The sequence below is a fragment of the Adiantum capillus-veneris genome, chromosome 20, assembly GCF_014529385.1.
Source record: "Adiantum capillus-veneris isolate H3 chromosome 20, ASM1452938v2, whole genome shotgun sequence".
Lineage (NCBI taxonomy): Eukaryota > Viridiplantae > Streptophyta > Polypodiopsida > Polypodiales > Pteridaceae > Adiantum > Adiantum capillus-veneris.
Window position 1 is genome coordinate 139,652,865 of NC_140950.1, and position 23,939 is coordinate 139,676,803.

At 38.8% G+C, this 23,939-nt stretch overlaps 1 protein-coding gene and 1 pseudogene across 1 annotated transcript; both read right to left on the reverse strand.

Annotated features, from left to right (window-relative positions):
* Positions 1–7,294: 7,294 nt before the first annotated feature.
* Positions 7,295–8,705, reverse strand: LOC147433307 (uncharacterized). The gene has a single exon (XM_086491745.1). It carries the CDS (start codon positions 8,703–8,705, stop codon positions 8,463–8,465), a length of 243 nt encoding a protein of 80 aa, XP_086347871.1. The 3' UTR covers positions 7,295–8,462.
* Positions 8,706–9,613: 908 nt separating this feature from the next.
* LOC147433308 (uncharacterized) lies at positions 9,614–10,737 on the reverse strand (annotated as a pseudogene).
* Positions 10,738–23,939: the final 13,202 nt, after the last annotated feature.

A 23,939-nucleotide genomic window follows, 5' to 3' on the forward strand; every position in this document is an offset into this window, starting at 1 on the left:
TTTGAAATCTTATTTACCTATTGATTTCTTTGTAGAATGTTGTGGAGATGGATGAGCATGCAGGTCGGGGAGGAGATGGTAGGCGCCAAGCTTTTGGATGGCAGTCATCCCTTGCGCATTACCTTGGCAAGCTCCCCCAGGACGGCTTTGCGATAATCCACAAGGAGTACACTCCTTGTGGTCAATTTTGAGTGTCAATGATGAAAGCAATGAGCCGCATCCTATGCCTGTCAACCATATCTCAAGCCTCCCAAGTTATTTATCTTGTAAATAAATCTCTGGCCAGTGCTGCATTTGCGACACACATTCGTGGTTGTGTGATTTGTAACGTGGCCTTAAGCCAAGCTGTAGGTCTAAGCAATGTGGAACAAATTGCTTGGGATGTGCTGCACAAACAGCTTCCCTGCGCCCAAGAGCGCCGAGAAAACATTGCTCGCTATATCTTAGATGGCTCCAGCACTCAATATCTGCATATATCTTTTAATTAACTCTTCAAATTTGTAATGAGATATATCACATCTTTGTACTTTGCTATTTCAAATTTCAAATGGGACTTGATTTTAACTGGTACTTACATCTTCTATATTGAGTTTATGGTACGATAGACAATAGGTGATTGGTTCTATCTTGTGATATGATTGTGCAATTCTCTGAACCAAAATCAAGAGTTTTTTTTTTCATATAAATAACACGAAAAAATGTAGTTACTTTTACCTTCTCGCACGCCTCTACGGCAAGCCCCCAGACAGCTTTTTTTAACCTTCTCTAGGCTAGGTTTACAAGAATACAATGATATTATGCTTTTTTGGTTTTTCAATCAACCACACTTGGTTGACAGCTCTTCTATCGACATCTCTCTCTCTCTCTAATTAGTTTTACTCATATCACTTAAAACACAAATGTTCAGTACGATGGAAAAGAAATCACTAAAGCCACAACTCGTTTTATTTGAAAAAGATATCTTTACATTGCCAAAATTGCATAAAAGTCAAATTCAATATCTCTCTCCTTTGATTCGACGAGCAAGAGCTATATCCTTGGGCATTATTGTCACCCATTTTGCATGAATAACACACAAGTTAGTGTCTTCAAAAAGAGAAATTAGTTGATATTCTGCCGCTTCTTTTAGAGCTTCTACGGCAATACCTTGAACTCGAAACGCCATTCGATAACTTTGCATGATCTCTTTCACCAAACGTGCGAATGGTGCCTTGCGGATAAGAAGGTCTGAAGTTTTTTGATAGTGACGAATCTCTTGCAAGGCCTTTGGAATGTGTCGCTTCACAGTAGGAGCCCGTTGTTGAGGGATGGTAGGATCTGTGACATGGGCCTTGCGAGGGCGAACCTTGAAAAACGTTTTCTTTCTATGAGAGGGCTTGCGAGGAGGAGCTTGAGCATCTTCAAGGCCACCATGTACTCCGACTGGCTCTTCAACTCCACCCTGCGCTCCAACTGGCTCGTCTTCTACATCCTCAAAATCCTCTTTATTTAGTAACCCATGATCACGTCTAGGATGATCTGACGGCAGAGCTTCGAAGCCATGTGGCAATGTCTTCCTAGCCGACTCAATGATTGCTTGGGATCTCCTGTCCGCTCCATGGTGGGCTTTGTGCTTCGATGTCCGTCTCGGTTTCTGTGTCTGATGTCACTACCCGTTTCTTCTTGCGTGAAGGTTGTCCATCTTGTTGCTCTTCACCTGACCATTCCCTCTCCATCTCTTCTAGGAGCTCTTGTTCGTGTATCCATGGTGGTTTTTGAGCACCTTGGACGGATGAGTGAGGGTGAGCAAAAAAAGGTTGATCTTTTCTTGCTGTTTGCTTTGTGCGTGCCATTGTGTAAGAAGGGGCAAGATTGAAAATGAGACTCCCTCTTCTCTAAAAGCCCCCTATTTTTTTAAAAATAGGTCTCTTCACACTTGACCAAGCCACTTAAAAAAACTCTTAATATCATCAAAATATTAAAAACAAAAAATGGATAAATGGAGAAGTATTATATGCAACTCAACAAAGACATCTACAAACATAAACATTACATTGCATAGCATCATTTGTTTTACATGTTGGATAACCAACATGTAAAACATTACATTGCATAGCATCATTTGTTTTACATGTTGGGTAACCAACGTTTGCCCACTCTATGGCGATTTTCATGCCACCTAGCATGATTAAGGGGTCCGGTGGAGTTTCTCCATTTCTCTTCAGCAGTAAGTCGAGATTGTCTCCTAACCTCCTTGGCAAGAATTGACTTTCGCGCTCGCTCTATGGCATGACATCTCCCCAAAGGACAACGAAAGAACCAATTAAACATCTCCTTCATGTAGTTGGATCTCGTAGTTCCACCAACGTGACATGTATTTTTAAAGTAAACACCTTTGGCTCGATAATGTGTTTTCTCCATTCCTTGAGTGCTCCACATGTCTAATGAACCATATTTTGACATAAAGAATGCTCCATGCGCATACAAAATATGCTGCATCAAGAAAAAATGCTTAGATCAAATGAATGTTTATGTATAGCATCAAAATTTGAACTGAACAAAGTAACTTACCATGTAGTGTGTGATATTGCTCTCTCCCCACGCTTGCACAAATGCTTTAGTGAAATTCGAAATGTGATCTTTGAACAAATTTTGTTGCTCGCTCGTGGTTTGGGGTTTCCACATGATTTGAAGCACTAACTCCAAGTGGTGCCACACTTGCCTACACAGATTTACAAGCACGGGATTTGAATCTTGATCGGTCGTACACTTGCAAAGCGCTTTCCATAGCTCCCATGGAGCATCCTCCTCACCCCTCTCCTTTCGCATCTCTGGTTTCTTGAAAAACCTATGTGCTTTCACACCATTCATAGATACTTTTTGTGGCACTTCATGCATATTTTCCACCTCACCGATGATAGAAACATTGCCACCATGACATCCAATCAAATTTAGAATTGCTTCAACTATTCCAATGGCTTCCACGGATCTGGAAAGTGGTTTCATTGTGAAAGAGTACTCTATGTGAAGCTTTAAAAAGTGATCAAATATAAGCATAAAGGCATGCAAAGTGCAAAAGTGTACATTTGTAAGTGAAAAATTGATAATGGGATTCCATGTTTTATCTTTTGTCGACCGATTGGGGACCTCCATGATAGGACACTTCAACTCCGAGCACACCCAATCCCTTGCATCATCATCCATTGACCCTGTTACCTGACTTCCCTTGACACTTTTCTTTGAAGACGTGGAGCCACGAGTACTCTCCTTGTATCCTCATACACAATATGGACAAGGAAGAAGTGATGAAGCACCTTGTTTACACCCAAGTATACATTTGATTGTTTTTAGATCACCTCCTAAGTGCCACTCAACATCAAATGTACCTACTCCATCTACTTCTAGATTTTCTCCCTCTAGTTGTGCCTTAAAAACCTCTGTGATCCACGGGATCATAGAGAAGACCCATGCCAACACCTCATGAGTCTCTTTCGGAACTTCAAAAGCTCCTAACCACCATATTTCTTTTTCCGATTGTACACTGAGAATGATCACCGATAGCATCCACTTTTGCAAAAAACATTGCCTCGTTCATGAGTGTCACACTCATACGTTCCAATCTCCATCCTTTGACAATTTGACATTCATCTAGCTTAAGAATAAATATGAACTTCTCTCCAAGTACTGAAACAACACAGGAATTGAATTGTCCTATTTCAAAAGGTGAACCGAGTTATAAATTGATGGAAATTATTTGAGAGTTATGAACACTGTGAATTAAAAAAAATACCTGGTTGCCGTGATCCGCTTCTTACGTGTCCCTCCATTAGAGGCTAAGTTTTCAATGGAAGAGAACTCCCTCTTACGCTTACGCATCCCAAATGGAGTGTCTTTTAGGTGCATCATTGCAATCTGTAGCTTAGTTACCTCTGTTTCTGTAGCTTTCATCTCCTCTTTAAGATCTTTGAGTTGTTTCTCTGTAGAATGTAGTTGTTGTTGGAGATTTGTGGAATGAATGTGTAACACTTGACATTGTTGTCGGAAATATGCCGACGCACCTGCGTGATTGGAGTCGAATCTCTTACAATACCCAAGAAGACCACGTTCTCCTTCTCTCACATATTTGATTAAGCTTGGGAGTGTACGGAATGTCAGATGACAGCCCACGAGCGGATCTTTTGGATACAACCCTCCATCAAGCCACAAGTCAACATTGGTTTCTCCTTGAAACCGTCGTACGGATGCCGGTTGAGATGCTTTCTCGTTTTTTTTTTTAGTGAGAGCAAATTCGATCGGTAGACGGAGACTGACATTAGTTGACCTAGTAGATGACGGTGCAGGTGATTCATTGGTTATGTCGCAAAGAGACATGGTGGAAAGTTATGATGGGGAAAAAAATTGATAAGATATACTTTTTGGGATAAAAAGACTTGAATATATATTTTTTCATATGTAGACATATATAGGTTCAATTTTTGAGCTCAAAAGAGGAAAATTTTTAAATTTTAAAAATTTTAATTTTTAGGTTTTATTAGATGGACGTTTTGATGATGTTGCATTATCTATTTATTCTTGGAATTAATGTAGAGAGAGACCCAAGAAATTTTAAATTTGGAGCTAATAAAAGCTATATTCTTCTAAAAAAATACTGTTATATATATATATATATATATATATATATATATATATATATATATATATATATATATGGACCTTTTTAAAGCTTAAAAGATCCATTTTGAAGATTATTTTTTAGGGTGAATTGATGCACGAGCTAAAAAGTGGAAGATATCATAACTACTTACTCTCTTTGTGCAATTAATGTAGAGAGGGACCCAAGGAATTTTAGATTTGGAGCTTATAAAAGCTAGATTTTTCTATATATATATATATATATATATATAGGGACCTTTTGAAAGCTTAAAAGATCCATTTTGAAGATTTTATAAAAAAATCATTTTTTTGGGGTGAATTGATGCACGAACTGAAAAGTGGATTTTGTCATAACTACTTACTCTCTTTGTTTGGTGATAAGTAGAGAGAGAATGGTTCTTCTCTCTACTTTTACTCCTCTCTCTCTTTTTACCCCCCTCTCTCTCCTACTTTATCCCCCCTCTTCCTCCTAATTTACCACCCTCATTTTCTACTTTCCCCCCCTCTCCTATCTAGAGAGAAATTAGAGAGAGAGCTACAAAAGTAGCCCTATTTATTGTCTTCTACATGGCCCCAAGGGGGTCCAATTTTTTCCTAATGGAAGTATGTCCTAACGATTTTGAAAAAAGAGAAGAACAGATGAATCTTTCCGGATGCACCGTCGTGCGAAGCAGGAAGGGAGGGACAAAGCGCAAGGTGGAGGCAGGGACGAGGATGGGGATGAAGCAGTAGGACGGGGATGCCTGGCCAGGTGTGAGGCAGCGGATAAGATGCGGGGAGGTGGACGAGGGAAGAGCAGAATGAATTTTTTATTTATCTTAGGTAGAGTTCTCTGAGAGAGACCAAATAACGAGGCTTAGTTGGTGTAGGTCGACGGAAGCTAGAATTAACCTCCGAACTGTGGGGGTTCGGAACTAATGCAATGTTGTTTTGTTTGACTCAATAACTGAGGGTGCGGGGGTGAGGGTGTCGTTATTGAGTTGGGAGGAATCTGACCACTAATTGAATATAATGGAAGTAGGTCGATCCTTGTAGCTTATTAAATAGGTCTTCTACCCGTGGAACGAGAAACCTATTTTTGATAGTGATCCTATTTAGTGCTCTATAGTCAACATAATTATTCTTGTGATAATGGTCAAGAGAGTTTATTTTTGCATTTATAAACTCCCTTCTCCTTAGCTTTGTTGTTATTGGAATTGCCCTTAGGATATTTTTGGACATTATCCTTCTCCTTAGGCTCATTGGAACCCTTATTTTCCACGGGCTTAAGATTTCTCTTAGCCTCTGTTTGGAAATTGTTTCAAGAAGCCACCATAGTATGGTGTATAACTGCTGACATGGTGCGTGGCCTTCGGGAGTTGACATACTCCGCCATTTCTTCAGATAAGCCTGCACAAAATTGTCATTTTTGCTCTCCAAAATCCATCTTTTTGAAGACAGTGGCTTTGAGATGTAAGTCCCAAAGCTTGTCTATATAATTGTGAATGGATTTGTAGGGAGAGAGCTTCAAGATTCAGTATTTGGCGAGTACTTTGTCTTTGGTATTAGTGGCCAAAAATTGCTTCATGATGGAATCTCTTAAAGCTTTTCATGTTTGTGGAGCTTCATTGTTGGCCCGTAGGCTAGACCACCATTGCCTGGCGGACTTTTGAAAGTGCATAGCTACATGGTGTAGCTTAGAGGACTCCGTGAAGCCCTCATCTCCAAACGCCGTATCGAATTGATGTAAGACAAGACTTTGTCCGTAGCACCAAAGGTGCCATCGTAGGTAAGGAAAGAGATGCTCTTTCCTCCCTCTTTGAATTTCTTGAGCTTGGATGATCTCTTCCATGCAGCATAGGATTTACTATGGCATGTTCTTTTTTGATGGTTCAAAAGTTGCACTATCGCTTTCTTCAGAAGATGAAGAATTTGAGGAAGATGGAGAAGAGGGTGACCTCTTTCTCGCCTTTTTCTTGCCTTTCTCCTCCTCTACACCATCTCTTTCTTCATAAGACAAAGAGGATGAAGAAGCTCTCGCCTTTTTCTTCTCTTGATTTTTGTCATTCCTCTTTGATTTATGTGTGGAGAAGTGTGCGATGGTCTTCTCCATTTTGGAGGTGATGGAGAGCGTTTTGCCCGCCCTCTTTGTGGAGCCATCTTTGCCAAGGTGGCAGGAGACTCACTTCTTTCTCGTTCCTTTGGTGGGGGCTCTTGAGTTCTCCTTTGGGAGGGAGATGCATCATCAAGAAGCAAATTTTTGAGCCCTTTCGTAAGGGTCTTCTTCTTCTTCCCGAATCGGAGAGAGGCCTCTTTGGGAGTCTCACAATGAGGCTTCCTAGATACTCTCTTGTCATGGTGGGGAGTTTGGAGAATCCCATGAGCACAAAGCTACCGTTGCACTTCACTTTGGAGGAATGGATTGCCCATGGCTTGTTGAAGCCTGGAAACAAGGTAGTTAACAAGCATAGGGGCATCATTAGTAGCCTGCTCATTAGCAAAATCAAACCTATCAACATTAATTTCACTCTTTACTATTGTCAGCCATTTTAGAAACTTTTAGGTGAAAACAGTTTTTAGGTGTACTTTGGCACTTAAAGCCCTAGTTGCTACTCCTCTTTACTCCTTTAGAAAGCACTCAAGCTACTGTACCCGTGGCTCAAATACCATTAATTGCAAGGAATAGAAGAGAGGATCTTTCAACACCAAAATAGCAGCGGTGGAAAGGGGACAATGGAACAGCACCCGACACATAATCTAGCTACCTCTCTATAGCCCAGGGAATATCCGACACCCCTAACCACACAGAAACTCACACACACGCACACTATCTGCCAATCTCCAATGCATCGACTCGCCTATGAGCACCATCGGATATACACACTCACACATGAGCACTTCAGTACAATAGACCCATCAAAAAACCATCAGATCCCAACACCAATGGATGCATACAACTCCCCAATCTGTAAATGCACTCACATAGTGAGGCAACACACGCCTCAACCACACGCAAAATAGCACACTCAATCATTCTCTCTCTCCCTCTCTACACACACATACACAATACCCGGAGCCAATGCTACCACATGCGTACTAAGGCACGAGACGGGATAGACGAGGTGATTGATGGCAAACTCAACACGAAAAATAAACCCCCGGAATTGTGAACTCATTTATCCAAAGCACAAAACAAAAAAACACTTCTCATACAATGATCGCGGCTTCCCCTTGGCGACCTTCTCTCCGGTTTCACAAGCCCATAGCGGCCTCTCGCAATGGCCCTTAGCCACACACCAAATAGCTCTGTGTGCAACCCCTCCGTAGTCCTGCCTCACCTTGTTGAAGGCGGACCCCCTTGGGTGTTCTCACTGCTTGACCAGCCCTTTGGTGGCTCCTCTTCTTCCTCCCCTTGCTCTTGGCCTCTTCAACGCCTTTCCAAGGCCCTCTTCAAACCCTTCAGATGGCACTGTCGCTTGGCCTCGCTTTCCAGAGCCCTCCACCCTATCAGCTCACTGGCGGCCCACCTCCCCTATGGCAGCCCTTTGTGGCCTTTGCAGCCCGCCACCTTGGTCCTTGGCTTCCCTCGTCACCTCCCCATGGCCTCAGATGGACTCCTTCTACAAGAAACTAGGGCCTTGACAGCAGCCCCCCTGTTCAGCCTTGCATATGGCCCCTATTGGTCATGCAGCACTGTAATCGTCCCCTTCTGTCTTGATTAGCCTTTGCAACCCCCAATCTCCAGCACGTCAGCTCGCCTTCATGGCCTCGCCTTATGCTGCCCCTCCTATGACTTCTACGGCCTCCTGCAGCAACCCGATTTCCCTCTAAGCTGCACCACCTCCTTGGTTTCATGCCCAGGTGGCCCTGTTCATTTGCTCCTGCACAAACCGACTGCCCAGCCTCGACTTGGCGACCTTGCTCTCGGCTCTTCCACGTGACTGGCTGCCACCTAGGCTGCTCTCCCTCCTCCTACTGATGGCGCTTTCATCCCAAGCCGACCTGCCATCTCTTCCTTCCAAACCTCCAGCAAATCGCGTCCTTGAGTCTCCCCTCCTTCCTGGCATGCCACCCCTTCTATTCCTGGCCGCCATGCTCTCCATACAGATGGCGCGCCCTCTCACCTGGTCCCTCCACACTAGCTAACACCTGGCGGCCCTCATTGCATGCTACCCCCAATCAGAAACTGGCCCTGTTTTCCTCTCCATGCAGTCCTCTTTCTCCTGCAGTCGGCCCAATGACAGCCCCACACTCCTATGCCTTGTTGGCGTTGTCATCCCGCCATACAGCTTGCCATTTTTTATTTTTTTACTTTTTTAACACCACTTCCACACCCCGCTTCATATTTCGGATAGCTCAGTTGAAAAGGCTCCTGCGGTCGACGCCATATGGAATTTTGAACGCCAATGCACAAATTGAAGTTTTTGTTTTGCAAGCACCAAGGAGCTACTTCCCACACTAAAGATAAAATTCCCCGTAATGGTGACTCTCGACCAATAATATTTTTGCTGGGAATAAATAGCATCAACCATGATCATAGACAATCTAGAGCCAAGCTACTAGCCCTCTGCCTTCAAGCATTCAAAGAGCTTTGAAACTGTCAGAATGGTGCCGTCATTTTGCAACATTATCGTACGATCTGATAGAGGTTATCATTCTCTATTACCTTTGAGCATCTCGACCAATATGGTGGAAAGCCATCCTCGCTCTGCTACAAGCCACATTTGGCGTACACATCATGTAGCACTTGTTCCAGGCTGCATCTAGTACATGCCCAAGTATTCAGATATCCTCCTGCAAAGCTTCATGCACCTGCTCCTGGCATTTCCTTGAGCCGACCATCTTTAGCTGTACCATCATTGCCCAACCCCTCGTTGAGCATTCATGCTCAACCATAGTATTATTTAGGTATTAGAAAACTGCATAAGAACCGAGAACATGATAGCATAATAAGAGGCTATGTGTAGTGAAAATGTATAGATAGATAGAGAGGGAGATCTTATCAACTGCATAAATCCCCCGGATCAAATGGAAAGCCTCGAGCTTTCCCAAGTGTGATGCAAACTCCGCCGGGATCAAATACATGGCATATAGCATGGCCATGCGTCTGTAGTATTTGCATATTCAACCAGTTTTCTACACCTGTAAACCCAAAAACAAGCCTCTCGTGTAGCTTGGCATAGCATCGATCTTCCACTGCCTGTATCCATATGTCGGATTCATATATAAAACAAACTTGTAAACCAACCTATGAAGCATCTCCACTATACACCATGATTGTCTCACCTGCTAGAGAACTCTCCATAGCATACCTCTCATCAAGAGAGCTTTGCAAACCGTGCAAAACTACCTGTAAAGAAACTTTCAAAAGCATGTCCATCAATAGCATAACACCCACCTTTGGCAACTTGTCTTCCACTACCACTGCTTCTTGGAGAACCAAGCTTGCCTGATCCTCAAGCAAACCTTTTGCTGTAAATCCATCAAATGGTATACGCTCTATACATGACTCACCATACCAATCTTCGTCCACCGTAGCCTTTGATGCTACATCTTCAACTACTTCATGCGAGAGCAAATCAGATTGCTCAACCACCTTTGCATGCTCTTCAAGGACTTCTTCTACAACCACATCATCTGCTAAGTGAGAAAGAAAGCCATGATCTATTACCTCGTTCTCTGGTATGTTGACATTCTCCACACCTTCTGTAATGCACCGCCGCTCTTCAACACGATCAGTAGGGCAAGGTTGCCCAACCCCCTGGCTAGCTTCTTCTTGCACAGCTTTGACCATCGCTTTGCCAACATCTTCAAACTTGTCCTATGAGCTCTGATCCATGCTTCCTTCGATTCTTCATGCATACGCGCTTCGACCAAGACCGCATCCTTGCTAGCCGGGCTAACAGACTCTTGTATAGCAAGACACCAAATTGGAGGTACAAACTGAAACGAATGACCAGAATGGCTTACCAATGGCAAAGTAGCTACCTCTTTGACGCTTGAACTTTCTTTTGACACATAATGAAGCTCCATTGTCGAGCTATACCCATAAATTGCAGGCTTCAACAAGCCCATCTCCAGCTTCTTCTTTGCTTTCCTACTCTTAGCCTTGGCTAAGCAAACCATTTGCGCATAGTCCTCTGCACCACCACACTCAACCTTCTCCTTGATTCGCGGATGCAAGCAGGCTAGAAACTGTTCTCCCTTGAAATGATCTCCATTTCGCACACATGTAACAACAGCTAGTCCCTCCCAAATAGATTCAAATTTACCCAGAAACACAGCAAAATCTTCACTTACATTCTGCTTTAGCTTGCTCAATTGTTCACCCAAGTCCGATGGAGAAACCCGCTTCTGAAAAGCTTCAACAAAGTGTTTGCAAATCTCGCTCAGCGACGGCGCTTTCACCCCAAGCCGACCTGCCATCTCTTTCCTCCAAACCTCCACTGTTTTCCTCTCCATGCAGTCCTCTTTCTCCTGCAGTCCGCCCGATGACAGCCCCACACTCCTACGCCTTGTTGGCGTTGTCATCCCGCCATGCAGCTTGCCATTTTTAAAACTTTTTTAATTTTTTAACACCACTTTCACACCCCGCTTCATATTTTGGATAGCCGAGTTGAAAAGGCTCATGCGGTCGATGCCATATGGAGTTTTGAACGCAATTGCACAAATTGAAGTTTTTGTTTTGCAAGCACCAAGGCGCTACTTCCCACATTGAACATAAAATTCCCTGTAATGGTGACTCTCCACCAATGAGATTTTTTCTTGGAATAAATGGCATCAACCATGATCGTAGACAATTTGGAGCCGAGCTACTAGCCCTCTGTCTTCAAGCATTCAAAGAGCTTTGAAACCGTCGGAATGGTGCCGTCATTTTGCAACATTATCACATGATCTCATAAAGGTACCATCATTCTCTATTACCTGAGCATCTCGACCAATATGGTGGAAAGCCATCCTCGCTCTCCTAGAAGCCACATTTGTCATACACATCATGTAGCACTTGTTCTAGGCTGCATCTAGTACGTGCCCAAGTATTCAGGTATCCTCCTGCAAAGATTCATGCACCTGCTCCTGGCATTTCCATGAGCCGACCATATTCAATTGTACCACCAGCTTCTATCAAGCTTCTAATAGCTCAATAGTGGTTAAGCCGTAGGAAAGCCCCATAGGACTCCACTATTAAGTCCATAGCTCGCGACGGTGATGCCCCATTATCTGCACAAAGGCAGGCGCCCTGCAAGGCTGAAAAATCCCTATTCTACTTACACAATTGCAATTAATAATACCAACCATTTATAGCTAGCTTGAGGACCTCCCTTCTTGAGCAAGAAAAGAGAAACCTTGTGCTCTGATACCAATGTAACATTTAATGTCCTAGTAACTTGTGTGTAGCAGAAAATAACATGAACATAGCGAGCATTTCATTAGAATAGATTCCTAATGAGCATAACAAGAGTGCTTAGGTGGAGAGAGCAACAAAAAGCATAACACCTAGTTAGATAGGCATGAACAATACTTCAAAAGAGAGAGAAATTAAGCTATTGACAAAAGATGAGGACCGGATTGTGAGATCCCCAACTCGCCAATACCAAGATCGGGGTGGGATCCTTGACAAGTCTCTAAGTCTGGTAAAAAGCAGAATCTCTAAACAAGAAAAATTCAAGGAATAGACCTTTACCATTGACAATGGCTTGGGTCTATAGCCTTAGAAGAAGACCTAGTCCTGTTTCGCAACGAAAATGTGATAACGTATTAAAAGTCCAAAAAGACTATTTCGGTCCTATAACTTCCACAAATTTGGCTAAGGTATCCTCAACCAACGCTTTTTTCCTCCTAACATGTGTGACGGCACAGCCGCTGGTAGATTCCTCTTCCAAGTGAAGAAGTTTTCTAAACGTTTCAGTGCGCAGAGATGGATAGTTACTTGACTAATCAGGTCCACCCGTCCATGATTGACAACCTTAGTCAATCCCCATTTACCACCCCGGACTCACACATGATTCTTTTGTTATTTAATTACTACCACATTCTTATCACTATTAAAATAATGATTCCTTTTATCCTTCATAAGAGGATTTTATTAAAACACCCCTTGAAAACAATATTGAAAACATTCTTTTAGCAAATAGACATCTTTAAACTTAAGACAGGGTACTGTCAATCAAAACATTGTCCATAATGACCAGTACTCTTTTTGTCTCAAGACCACCTAAGGGTGAAAAAACGACACCCATTCCTTATTCATAATCCGGGGTGGATAAACCCCCACCCAAGGTTCTGGGTGCCCATACACCAAACCAGTTGCCCATACAACCTGACGGCTCCCCTAGGATAAAAAACGGTATCCTAACTTATATAGAAACATCAAGACATGACACGGAGTAGAAACTCATCGTTCATGGGGGTAACCGGCTTATCCGTGGCTAGAAAGCCAATTATTATACATCAAAATATACCAAGGAGTCGGAGGTGTCTTGAGACAAGCTGTCGTAAGGATGATCAATCATATCTTTCTTAATTCAACCAGTTTTATCCCAACAATTCTTTCCTACTTTATAAACAAATATACATTGGAAGCTACCCTCCGTTTTTGGTCAATTATTCCTTTTCTTATTCTTACTCACTCCTTACGTATGCAATGATAACTTAGAAATGAACTTTAAAAGACTTAAGTGAACAAAATAGAAATCCACCTGGGACTGCTCGTCCATGTGCTGCTGCGCTAGAGGCTGCAAACTTTCCTCCGTCGGCCTATGGCTAGGCCCAGCCTCATGGTCATTAGTGGCTTTATTTCTTTTGTTGCTAATATCCTCTTCCTCGGTAAGAGGATTTCCTCTGGTTCTCTTTGAAGCCATATCGGCAGCCTTATAAAAAGACTTAATCGATTAGAGGTTTAATTGAATAATCAATTTCTTCTTTTTTATACAAAAATAAGGATTTTTGGAGTAAGTGGGTATCCTTGATAGTTAATTGGATGAGATATTTCCCCTGTAACTTCCTTGTACTATTAGTAATTTCTCATAATTACCATTTAATTTGGGAAGCTATTTAATTGGGTTTCTCCTTAGTCTATATTCCATGAATATTTCATATTTAACCTTAGTAAATTATAATTCCTATCTGCTAATGGATTACTCACCCTAAATGTAATTTGATATGTTCTATCCTTAGAAATTTTCATAAATTTTATTTATAACTTTTAATCCCTCTTATACTTATGGTCTAATTTAGGTAAATTGTTGCTGATAGTAATTTGTTATAGCACCTAATTATGCTAAGGTAGTTTTCCCAACCTTCAATAGTGATTTTGACCCTCAGGTATTTATTTGGTAATTAGATAAATTCCTTTACTAATTTACTTTCTCTATTTTATACGCAATTTCGGTTACTTATAATGAAGATAAGTATTTATACTATTTATTTGAGGTTGGGATATTTATCATGGATTCCTCAAGGTGTGTTGTACCTCTGGTAAATATATCGAAGGGTTTTGGATTAATTTACTATTTTGTCCTAAAAATAATGTAATTTTACTGATATAATTAGGTATATTAATTATCTGATATTAAAATAATTCTCACGAGTTTCCTAAGGTGTGATTAACCTTTGATAAATAACTCAAAGCATTTAGAATCAATTTACTAATTTCTCCTTTTAATTTGTCTTAAAAAAAATATAATTCTAATAAGATAATTAGATAAATTGATTATTTGAGATAAACATAATTATCACGGGCTTGCTTACCTGTTATTAACCTTTGATAAATAAATCAAATCATTTTGAATCAATTTACTAATTTTCTCCTTTTAATTTGTTCAAAAAATAGAGTAATTCTGCTAAAATAATTAGGTAAATTAATTATTTGAAGTTAACATAATTATCATGGGTTTCCTAACATGTAATTAACTTCTAATAAATAACTCAAAGCAATTTGAATCAATTTGCCAATTTCTCCCTTTTAATTTGTCCCAAAAACAGTGTAATTCTTCTAAGATAATTAGGTAAATTAATTATCTAAGGGTAGAATAATTATCACCGATTTCATAGCATGTAATGAACCTCTGTTAAATAACTCAAAGCATTTTGAATCATTTTGCTAATTTTCCCTTTTTAATTTGTCCTAAAAACAGAGTAATTCTACTAAAAACATTAGGTGAGTTAATTATCTGAGATTAACATAATTATCAGGGGTTCCCTAATCTATAAATAACCTTTGATAAATAACTCAAAGCATTTTGAATCAATTTATTAATTTCCATATTTAAATTTGTCCTAAAGACAGAGTAGTTTTGCTAAAATAACTAGGTAAATTAATTATCTGAGGTTAAAATATTTATCATGGGTTATCTAACCTGTAATTAACCTCTAATAAATAACTCAAAGTATTTTGAATCATTTTGCTAATTTCCCCTTTTAATTTGTCCAAAAAATAGAGTAATACTGCTAAAATAATTAGGTAAATTAATTATCTAATATTAACATAATTATCATGATTTTTCCAACCTGTAGTTAAACTCTGATAAATAACTCAAAGCATTTTGAATCAGTTTGATTATTTTTCTCTCAAAAATAGTGTAATTCTGCTTAATTAATTATGAAAATTACTCAAAAAATTATAAGATAATATTCCTAGCTTAATGACAGTATAACACAGCTTTGATAATTATCTCAATTTAATCTAAACTTAATTAGTATAATTCCCATTAATTTATGGTGAAAATGGATAATTTCAATCCTAATTTGATATAATAATATAATTAGTTTAATATCCCTAAGCATAATCACAATAATCAGCAGAGAATATTTAATTAAGAGAGGATTTTTGAATATACGTAGGATTAATCTTTAATTTATTAAGAAAATAGGTTTACCTAGCTTTGCTAATTATCGTTTAAGTAAACAACTAGAGATTGATCTCTAGTGATTTCTGCATAGCGGTCTCTCTAGATGAGAGAGAGTGTGTCAAGGCTCGGAGTTTGTCAAATTGTGAAGCAAGGGATCCTATTTATAGTTTTCTCGCTCTCATAAGCTATTCACGAGCTGGAAAAAGTAGTTGCTTGCAGCTCAAGCAGCCCTACAGCTCTAGATGGCACCCCTTGCTACTAAATGAGTCCCTGGTAGGTCAGTGATGACCCTCCCATTACCTGCCAGCTTTTAAAATATCAATTGTGCTATATTTTGACCTATTTTTGCTTAATTGGTAAATATCTTGTAAATATCTGGGAGGCCTTTAATAAAGTCTATGCTTAAATGATTACTGCAACCCTTCAATTTTTCTTAATAATTTAATTTACATTGAATCTTCCAGAAGGACAAGCGGAGTCAGTTTTTGTCCGAATTTAAATCTAAAAATTTCTAGCCCGGGGTTTGCTGTGCTTAAGATTCAAAAAATACCAATATTTGCCATGGTCAGACAATTCTACATTGCTTTTTCAATAATCAGATTAGTTTGATTAGGCTTTATACAATCTTTAAGGTTTCAGAAACTGGAAACCTTACAATCACCCCAACTTAAGAATTTGAGATACCCTCATCTTAACGGAAATTGGGAAAATCTTTCAATTTTTCCTCAAGAAACTCTTAGTGTTGAGCCCATCTTAAAAACCTTTACAAACCATTTGTATCATCTCAAAAACCAGGTTAAATCAATTCCATAAAATATCCATATATCCATTTTGTCAACATGAACGCGCTCGGCCTAACTGACCATTCAGAGCAATCAACGTTCGACAAGTAACACGTATTTCAGCTTTGCCAATCTAAACGCGCTCGGCGTGTTCTTGCCATTCTGAGCAATCTGCGTTCGGCAAAAGCTCCTACCATTTGCACCAGAGGTACCCCCCCTGTGCTCTAACCTGGTTGACCAACAATATGTAAAGGGTTAAGAAGTATCATACCAAGAGTTCTTTTCAGCTTCCTATTAGTTTCATACCTTAATACTTTCATATCTAGGTCATTTTCCAAGGAAGGTTATCGTGTGCACAAGAATGTGAGTTGGTTTCTTGATAGCTACCTCATTTCTAAGATTCGATTTTTTCCTTCCTAATGAGAACCTCTTTATCGTTTGCTAGATCTACCCTTAATTTCTTGATTGAATACTAATTTAACTTTAGATTCATTAAGTAAGTCTTGGAGAAGAAAATCATGTATACCATTATATTATATAAGTAACTCAAGTTTTTTACATTATTGATTTATAGTGGTTTACAGAGCTCTAGGATTTCTAACTATGGCCAAGCGAGTGGATCTTTTATCTTTCTTATTCATAAGTTTGGTTCTCCTATGATTGCATAAGATCTGGCTCCTCTTGCTCTTCCTCTACCTTGTCCTCCATTTCTACCTCCTCTTACATTATCTCCTTGATTTTGAGGAATGGCTCTAGCAGTAGTTCGAGGGTTTTTCTCTTCAGGAAAGTTATTTCTATAGTGCCCCATTTGATTGAATCCATAGTACCTAACGTTTGGGAAGGTCTGCTCTAGGTTCACTGTTGCAACTAGTCCACGTTGTTGGTATCCTTGGTTGAAAGTTCCCCTGGATCTTCCCCTAAAGTTATTAAATCCATTATAGTTCCTTATGGAGTTGGTTTCTTTGGCTGCAAGAGGCTTAGCCCTGAGAAGGGCATCCTGTATTGATGTAGGCCTCATGGCTTCGAGATGTGTACTCAGGGGTTTGTTGAGGCCTTGAAATGGGCAATTTGTTGCTCCATGGTCATCTAGGGAGCATAGCGTTGTAAAGACACAAACTTGGTGTAGTACTCCTCTAATGAAAGTCCTAGCTGGCGTAGACCAAAGAACTCGTTCATCTTGATAGCCTGATGTGTAGGAGGGAGATAACGTTCTTTGATTGCCTGCTTCATTTTCTCCCAAGATGGAATACTCGTGGGATTATCTCTGCAGTGTTGTTTCCACCAATGTTTGGCATGTCCGCTGAGATAGAGCATACCCAACATTGTTTGGTTTTCTAGAGCAGTTCCTACAGCTTTGAAATAGTCATCCATAGCATCTAACCACAATTCGACATCTCGCTCTAAATTGGGTCCCTCTCCTTTGAAAGTAGGGAACTGAACTTGCTTTAGTAGTAATTTTTTCTCTTGACTAACAATGTAAAGGCTATTTTCATGAGTATTTCCCTGAGATTGAATTAGTGGTATTTAGTACCAGATAAATCTTTCTTACTTATACTTTTAACTTATCTCCTACTCAAGACTTTTGCACATAGAATGAAGACATTTGCCAAAACATAAACAAAACTACTTATAGCATACCCATGAGAACCAGTATGTACAAAAGTTAATACAATTCATGAAGATCCTACTATGTACAAAGATGATGATAGTCCTATACTAAAATCTTAAGGACTTTGGGTGGATCATATATAGGATCAAAATATACAACATCTTTTGGTCCATTAAAACTAGGGCCTACTCCTATGGGCCTAATTCTACGTGGGTAGATTACTTTAGACACCTGATCAAACACCCACTGATTTTGTGATACTTGGACATCATCTATTACAAGGGTTTCTTTTGAATTCTCCGTCCCAATGAAAAAGTATACTTCAATCACTTGAAGATCTTCGGCCCACTTGAGTTTCTTCATGTTTAGTTCTAAACCTTGTAATTCTCCTGTATCAATGAAGAAAATTCCACCACATCCTGACCACTTGATCCTCCAAGTGGAAGAAGAAAATCTATTATCCAGCCATTTCATCACGCTTTTTCGCATTGAATAGTCTCGGGATAGGCAAGCCCTCATAAACCTAATGTTGAAATCCATGAATTTGAAGTAGGCCTAATTGTAATTTTCCTGCAAGGATGGGTATAATTCTCTCTCTTCCTTCCATTCCCTCTCTTCAATTAAATACGTCTTTAATTGAATTTGTCAAAGATCACTTATTTCAACCTAATGCCTTAAACTTTTCCCTAGGTCCAAGAATTTAATGTAACACACGCTCTGATACCACTTGTGAGATCGCCAACTTCCCAATACCAAGATCGGGATGGGATCCTTGACAGGTCTCTAGGTCTGGTAAAAATAAGAATCTCTAAACAAGAAAAATCCAATGAAATAGACCTTTACCATTGACAATGGCTTGGACCTATAGCCTTAGAAGAAGACCTAGTCCTGTCTCGCAACAAAAATGGGACAACGTATTAAAAGTACAAGGAGACTATTTCAGCCCTATAACTTCCACAAATTTGGCTAAGGTATCCTCAACCAACTCTTTTTTCCCCTAACATGTGTGAGGGCACAGCCGATGGTAGATTCCTCTTCCAAGTGAAGAAGTTTTCTAAACGTTTTGGTGCGCAAGGATGGATAGTTACCTGACTAATCAGGTCCACCCGTCCATGATTGAAAACCTTAGTCAATCCCCACTTACCACCCCGCACTCACACATGATTCTTTTGTTATTTAATTACTACCACATTCTTATCACAATTAAAATAATGATTCCTTTTATCCTTCATAACATGATTTTATTAAAATAGCCCTTGAAAACAGTATTGAAAACATTCTTTTAGCAAATAGACATCTTTAAACTTAAGACAGGGTACTGTCAATCAAAACATCGTCCATAATAACCATGACCAGTACTCTTCTTGTCTCAAGACCACCTAAAGGTGAAAAAATGGCACCCATTCCTTATTCATAATCCGGAGTGGATAAACCCCCACCCAAGGTTCCAGATGTCCATACACCAAACCAGTTGCCCATACAACCGGGCGGCTCCCCTAGGATAAAAAACGGTATCCTAACTTATGTAGAAACATCAAGACATGACATGGAGTAGAAACTCATCGTTCATGGGGGTAACCGACTTATCCATGTCTAAAAAGACAATCATTATACATCAAAATATACCAAGGAGTCGGAGGTGTCTTGATACAAGTTGTCGTAAGCATGATCAATCATATCATTCCTAATTCAACTAGTTTTATCCCAACAATTCTTTCCTACTTTATAAACAAATACACGTTGGAGGTTACCCTCCGTTTTTGGTCAATTATTCCTTTTCTTATTCTTACTCACTCCTTACGTATGTAATGCTAACTTAGAAATAAACTTTAAAAGACTTAAGTGAACAAAATAGAAATCCACCAGGGGCTGCTAGTCCATGTGCTTCTGTACTGGAGCTTACAAATTTTCCTCCGTCGGCCTATGGCTAGGCCCAGCCTCATGGTCATTAGTGGCTTTATTTCTTTTGTTGCTAATATCCTCTTCCTCGGTAAGAGGATTTCCTCTGTTTCTCTTTGGAGCCATATGGGCAGCCTTATAAAAAGACTTAATGGATTAGAGGTTTAATTGAATAATCTCTTTCTTCTTTTTTATCCAAGAATAAGGATTTTTGGAGTAAGTGGGTATCCTTGATAGTTAATTGGATGAGATATTTCCCCTGTAACTTCCTTGTACTATTAGTAATTTCTCATAATTACCATTTAATTTGGGAAGCTATTTAATTGGGTTTCTCCTTAGTCTATATTCCATGAATATTTCATATTTAAACTTAGTAAATTATAAATCCTATCTGCTAATGGATTACTCACCCTAAATGTAATTTGATATGTTCTATCCTTAGAAATTTTCATAAATTTTATTTATAACTTTTCCCTCTTATACTTATGGTCTAATTTAGGCAAATTGTTGCTGATAGTAATTTGTTATACCACCTAATTATGCTAAGGTAGTTTTCCCAAACTTCAATAGTGATTTTGACCCTCAGGTATTTATTTGGTAATTAGATAAATTCCTTTAATAATTTACTTTCTCTATTTTATACGCAATTTTGGTTACTTATAATGAAGATAAGTATTTATACTATTTATCTGCGATTGGGATATTTATCACGGATTCCTCAAGGTGTATTCTACCTCAGATAATTATATCAAAGGGTTTTGGATTAATTTATTGTTTTCTCCTAAAAATAATATAATTTTACTGAGATAATTAGATAAACTAATTATTTGAGGTTAACATAATTATCACGAGTTTCTTAAGATGTGATTAACCTCTGATAAATAACTCAAAGTATTTAAAATCAATTTACTAATTTTTCCCTTTTAATTTATCCTAAAAATAGTGCAATTCTGCTAAGATAATTAGGTGAATTAATTATCTGAGATTAACATAATTATCATAGGTTTCTAACATGTAATTAATCTCTAATAAATAACGCAAAGCATTTTGAATCAATTTGCTAATTTTCCCCTTTTAATTTGTTTTAAAAATAGTATAATTTTACTGAGATAATTAGGTAAATTATTTATCTAAGGTTAAAATAATTATCACGGGTTGCCTAGCCTGTAATTAACCTCTAGTAAATAACTCAAAGCATTTTGAATCAGTTTGATAATTTCCCCCTCTTAATTTGTTCTAAAAATAGAGTAATTATTCTCAAATAATTAGATAAATTAATTATTTGAGATTAAAATAATTATCACGAGTTATTTAACCTATAATTAACCTCTGATAAATAAGTCAAAGCATTTTGAATCAATTTATCTCTTTTAATTTGTCCTAAAAATAGAGTAAATCTGCTAAAATAATTAGGTAAATTAATTATCTGAGTTTAACATAATTATCATAAGTTTCCTAACATGTAATTAACCTCTGATAAATAACTCAAAGTATTTTGAATGAATTTTCTAGTTTCCCCCTTTTAATATTTACTATAAAGAGAGTAATTATGCTAAAATAATTAGGTAAATTAACTATCTGAGGTTAAAATAATTATTACGAGATCCCTAACATGTAATTATCCTCTAGTAAATAACTCAAAGCATTTTGAATCAATTTGATTATTTTTCTCTTTATTTTTATCTCAACAACAGTGTAATTTTGCTTAATTAATTATGAAAATTACTCAAAAAATTAAAAGATATTTTGTAGCTTAATGACAGTCTAACACAACTCTGATAATTATCTCAACTTAATCTAAACTTAATTAGTATAATTATCATTAATTTATGATTAAAATGGATAATTTCAGTCCTAATATGATGAAATAATTAATTAGTTGAATATCCCTAAGCTTAATCACAATAATCAGCAAAAAGAATATTTAATTAAGAGAGGATTTTTGAGTATATATAGGATTAATCTTTAATTTATGAAGAAAATAGGTTAACCTAGCTTTGCTAATTAAGAAGGATTAGACTAATTACCGTTTAATTAACCAACTAGAGCTTGATCTCTAGTGATTTCTGCGTAATAGTCTCTCTAGATGAGAGAGAGTGTGTCAAGGCTCCGAGTCTGTCAAATTGTGAAGCAAGGGATCTTATTTATAGTTTTTTGACACTCATAAGCTCTTCACAGGCTGGAAAAAGAAGTTGCTTGCAGCTCAAGCAGTCCTACAGCTCCAGATGGCGACCCTTGCTGCTAAATGAGTCCCTGGCAGGTCAGAGATGACCCTCCCATTACCTACCACCTTTTAAAATATCAATTCTGTTATAGTTTGACCTATTTTTGCTTAATTGGTAAATATCTAGGAGGCCTTTAATAAAGTCTATGCTTAAATGATTACTACAACCCTTCAATTTTTCTTTATAATTTAATTTACATTGAATCTTTCGAAAGGACTAGCAGGATCATTTTTTGTCCGAACTTAAATCTGAAAAATTCTAACCCGGGATTTGCTGTGCTTAAGATTCCAAAATTAAATACCAATATTTGCCATGGTCGAACAATTCTACATTTCTTTTTCAATAATCATATCACTTTGATTAGGCTTTATACAATCATAAACATTTCAGAAACTGGAAACCTTACACGGATTTACATGGAGCCGGTCCCCCCTCCAAAAGGCTTTGTATTATAGGTTTCCCCAATCAAGGGAGACATTTTACAATACAATTCTTTGTGTTCCTTCAATAAATAGCTAGTGCAATGAAGATGGAAGCTTCAAGCATTAAGCAAAACACTTATAAAACACAACATCAATTCCCTCACGGTCTCAGACCCAAGACCTCACACACCTTTGAAGATGGTGAGAGCTAGCAGGGTATGAGAGTAGATAGAGAGGAAGGAGTAGTCTTACAAGAAAGAAGTATATCTCCTCTCATAATCACTTATAAAAGCTTAGCATAGATTAGTAATTAGCATGCATTGAAGCTTGGCTCTTGGTTGGATTTGCATCCCAAAGCCAAGAGTTGTTGGTGTAGGCCTTTCTTCTCACAAGCTTGGAGTAGATGATGAGCTTTCCATTAAATCTTGAGAAGGAGAGAGAGAGTCTTCTTGCTTCACACATGAGATTGTGTGAGTGTGTGTGGAATGCCTTCACAAATCAGTCCCCCTCTCTCTTCTTGGTCGACCCCTCTTGCTAATTCCTCCTGCTAGCTTCCCAGCGGACCTTTCCAAGATTAAGAAATAGGAATTAAGAAGCATAATTAATAGCCTTGTGACATGTGTCTCCATTTCCCCTTTTGTGAGAGCTTTAGGTAATTAAATAATGCAACTAAACTCTCATTGGACCTCTTTGTCTTTTGGCCAATAGGACGAAGGCAAGCCATTTGGCTGCTGAATGCTCATTGGACCCCTTGGGAGACTGTCCAATAGTCTTCTAGAGAGATTAATTCTTATTGATTCTTTTATCAAGTGTTTTTAAATGAATTAAATTAAAAGTACTCTAGCCTAATTCTCATTGGTCCACCTCGATGGCCATCCAATAGGATTTGAGTGCACCTTGGGGGCAACTAGGCTAGGGAGCTGACATGTGTCCCTTATTCCCTTTGTGTAAAGGGGCTTGCATGAGTGAGTGTGTGTGTGTGTGTGTGTGTGTGTTTCTCTCTCATAATATATTAAAAGGGCTCGCTCCCATCAATCTAGGACCACTTGAAGACGTTTTTGTACACTCACAAAGCATCCAATTTCACTAAGATTGACCATTTCAACTTACCTTTGAATTTTGTAACCTTAGCGTTTTGGAAGTCTTAATGGGTTGAACCTTAGGGTCTTTAAAGCCCATTGTTGCACATTGATCTTTTGCAGATGGCCCCCCCTTTGGATACCTATTTTTGCTCCTTTGGATCCCTAATGTGGTCGGCAGTCTGCCAGCTTAACCAATATTCAAGCTTTTTCTCCCTTCACACTTCCCCATATAAAATGATCAGTTTAACATGAGAAAATCATTTAGGAGAATTAAATATTAGTTAGTATGACACAGTCCAAGAGGGGGTTAGACTTGGATCACAATTCATGTTCATGACCACCAAATCCCAAGATTTTTGGATAGATGGCTCCTCTCAAAAACGTCTATCAGCCGGTGTACCCTACAATGCCATAAGCATTAGGAAGAGAACGAGTTCCTGGAGGGTCTCTTTATTGCCATGA

Excerpts from the sequence above, each read along its gene's own strand:
- LOC147433307 (XM_086491745.1), bottom strand. The coding sequence starts at position 8,705 with ATGGCGGCCAGGAATAGAAGGGGTGGCATGCCAGGAAGGAGGGGAGAC.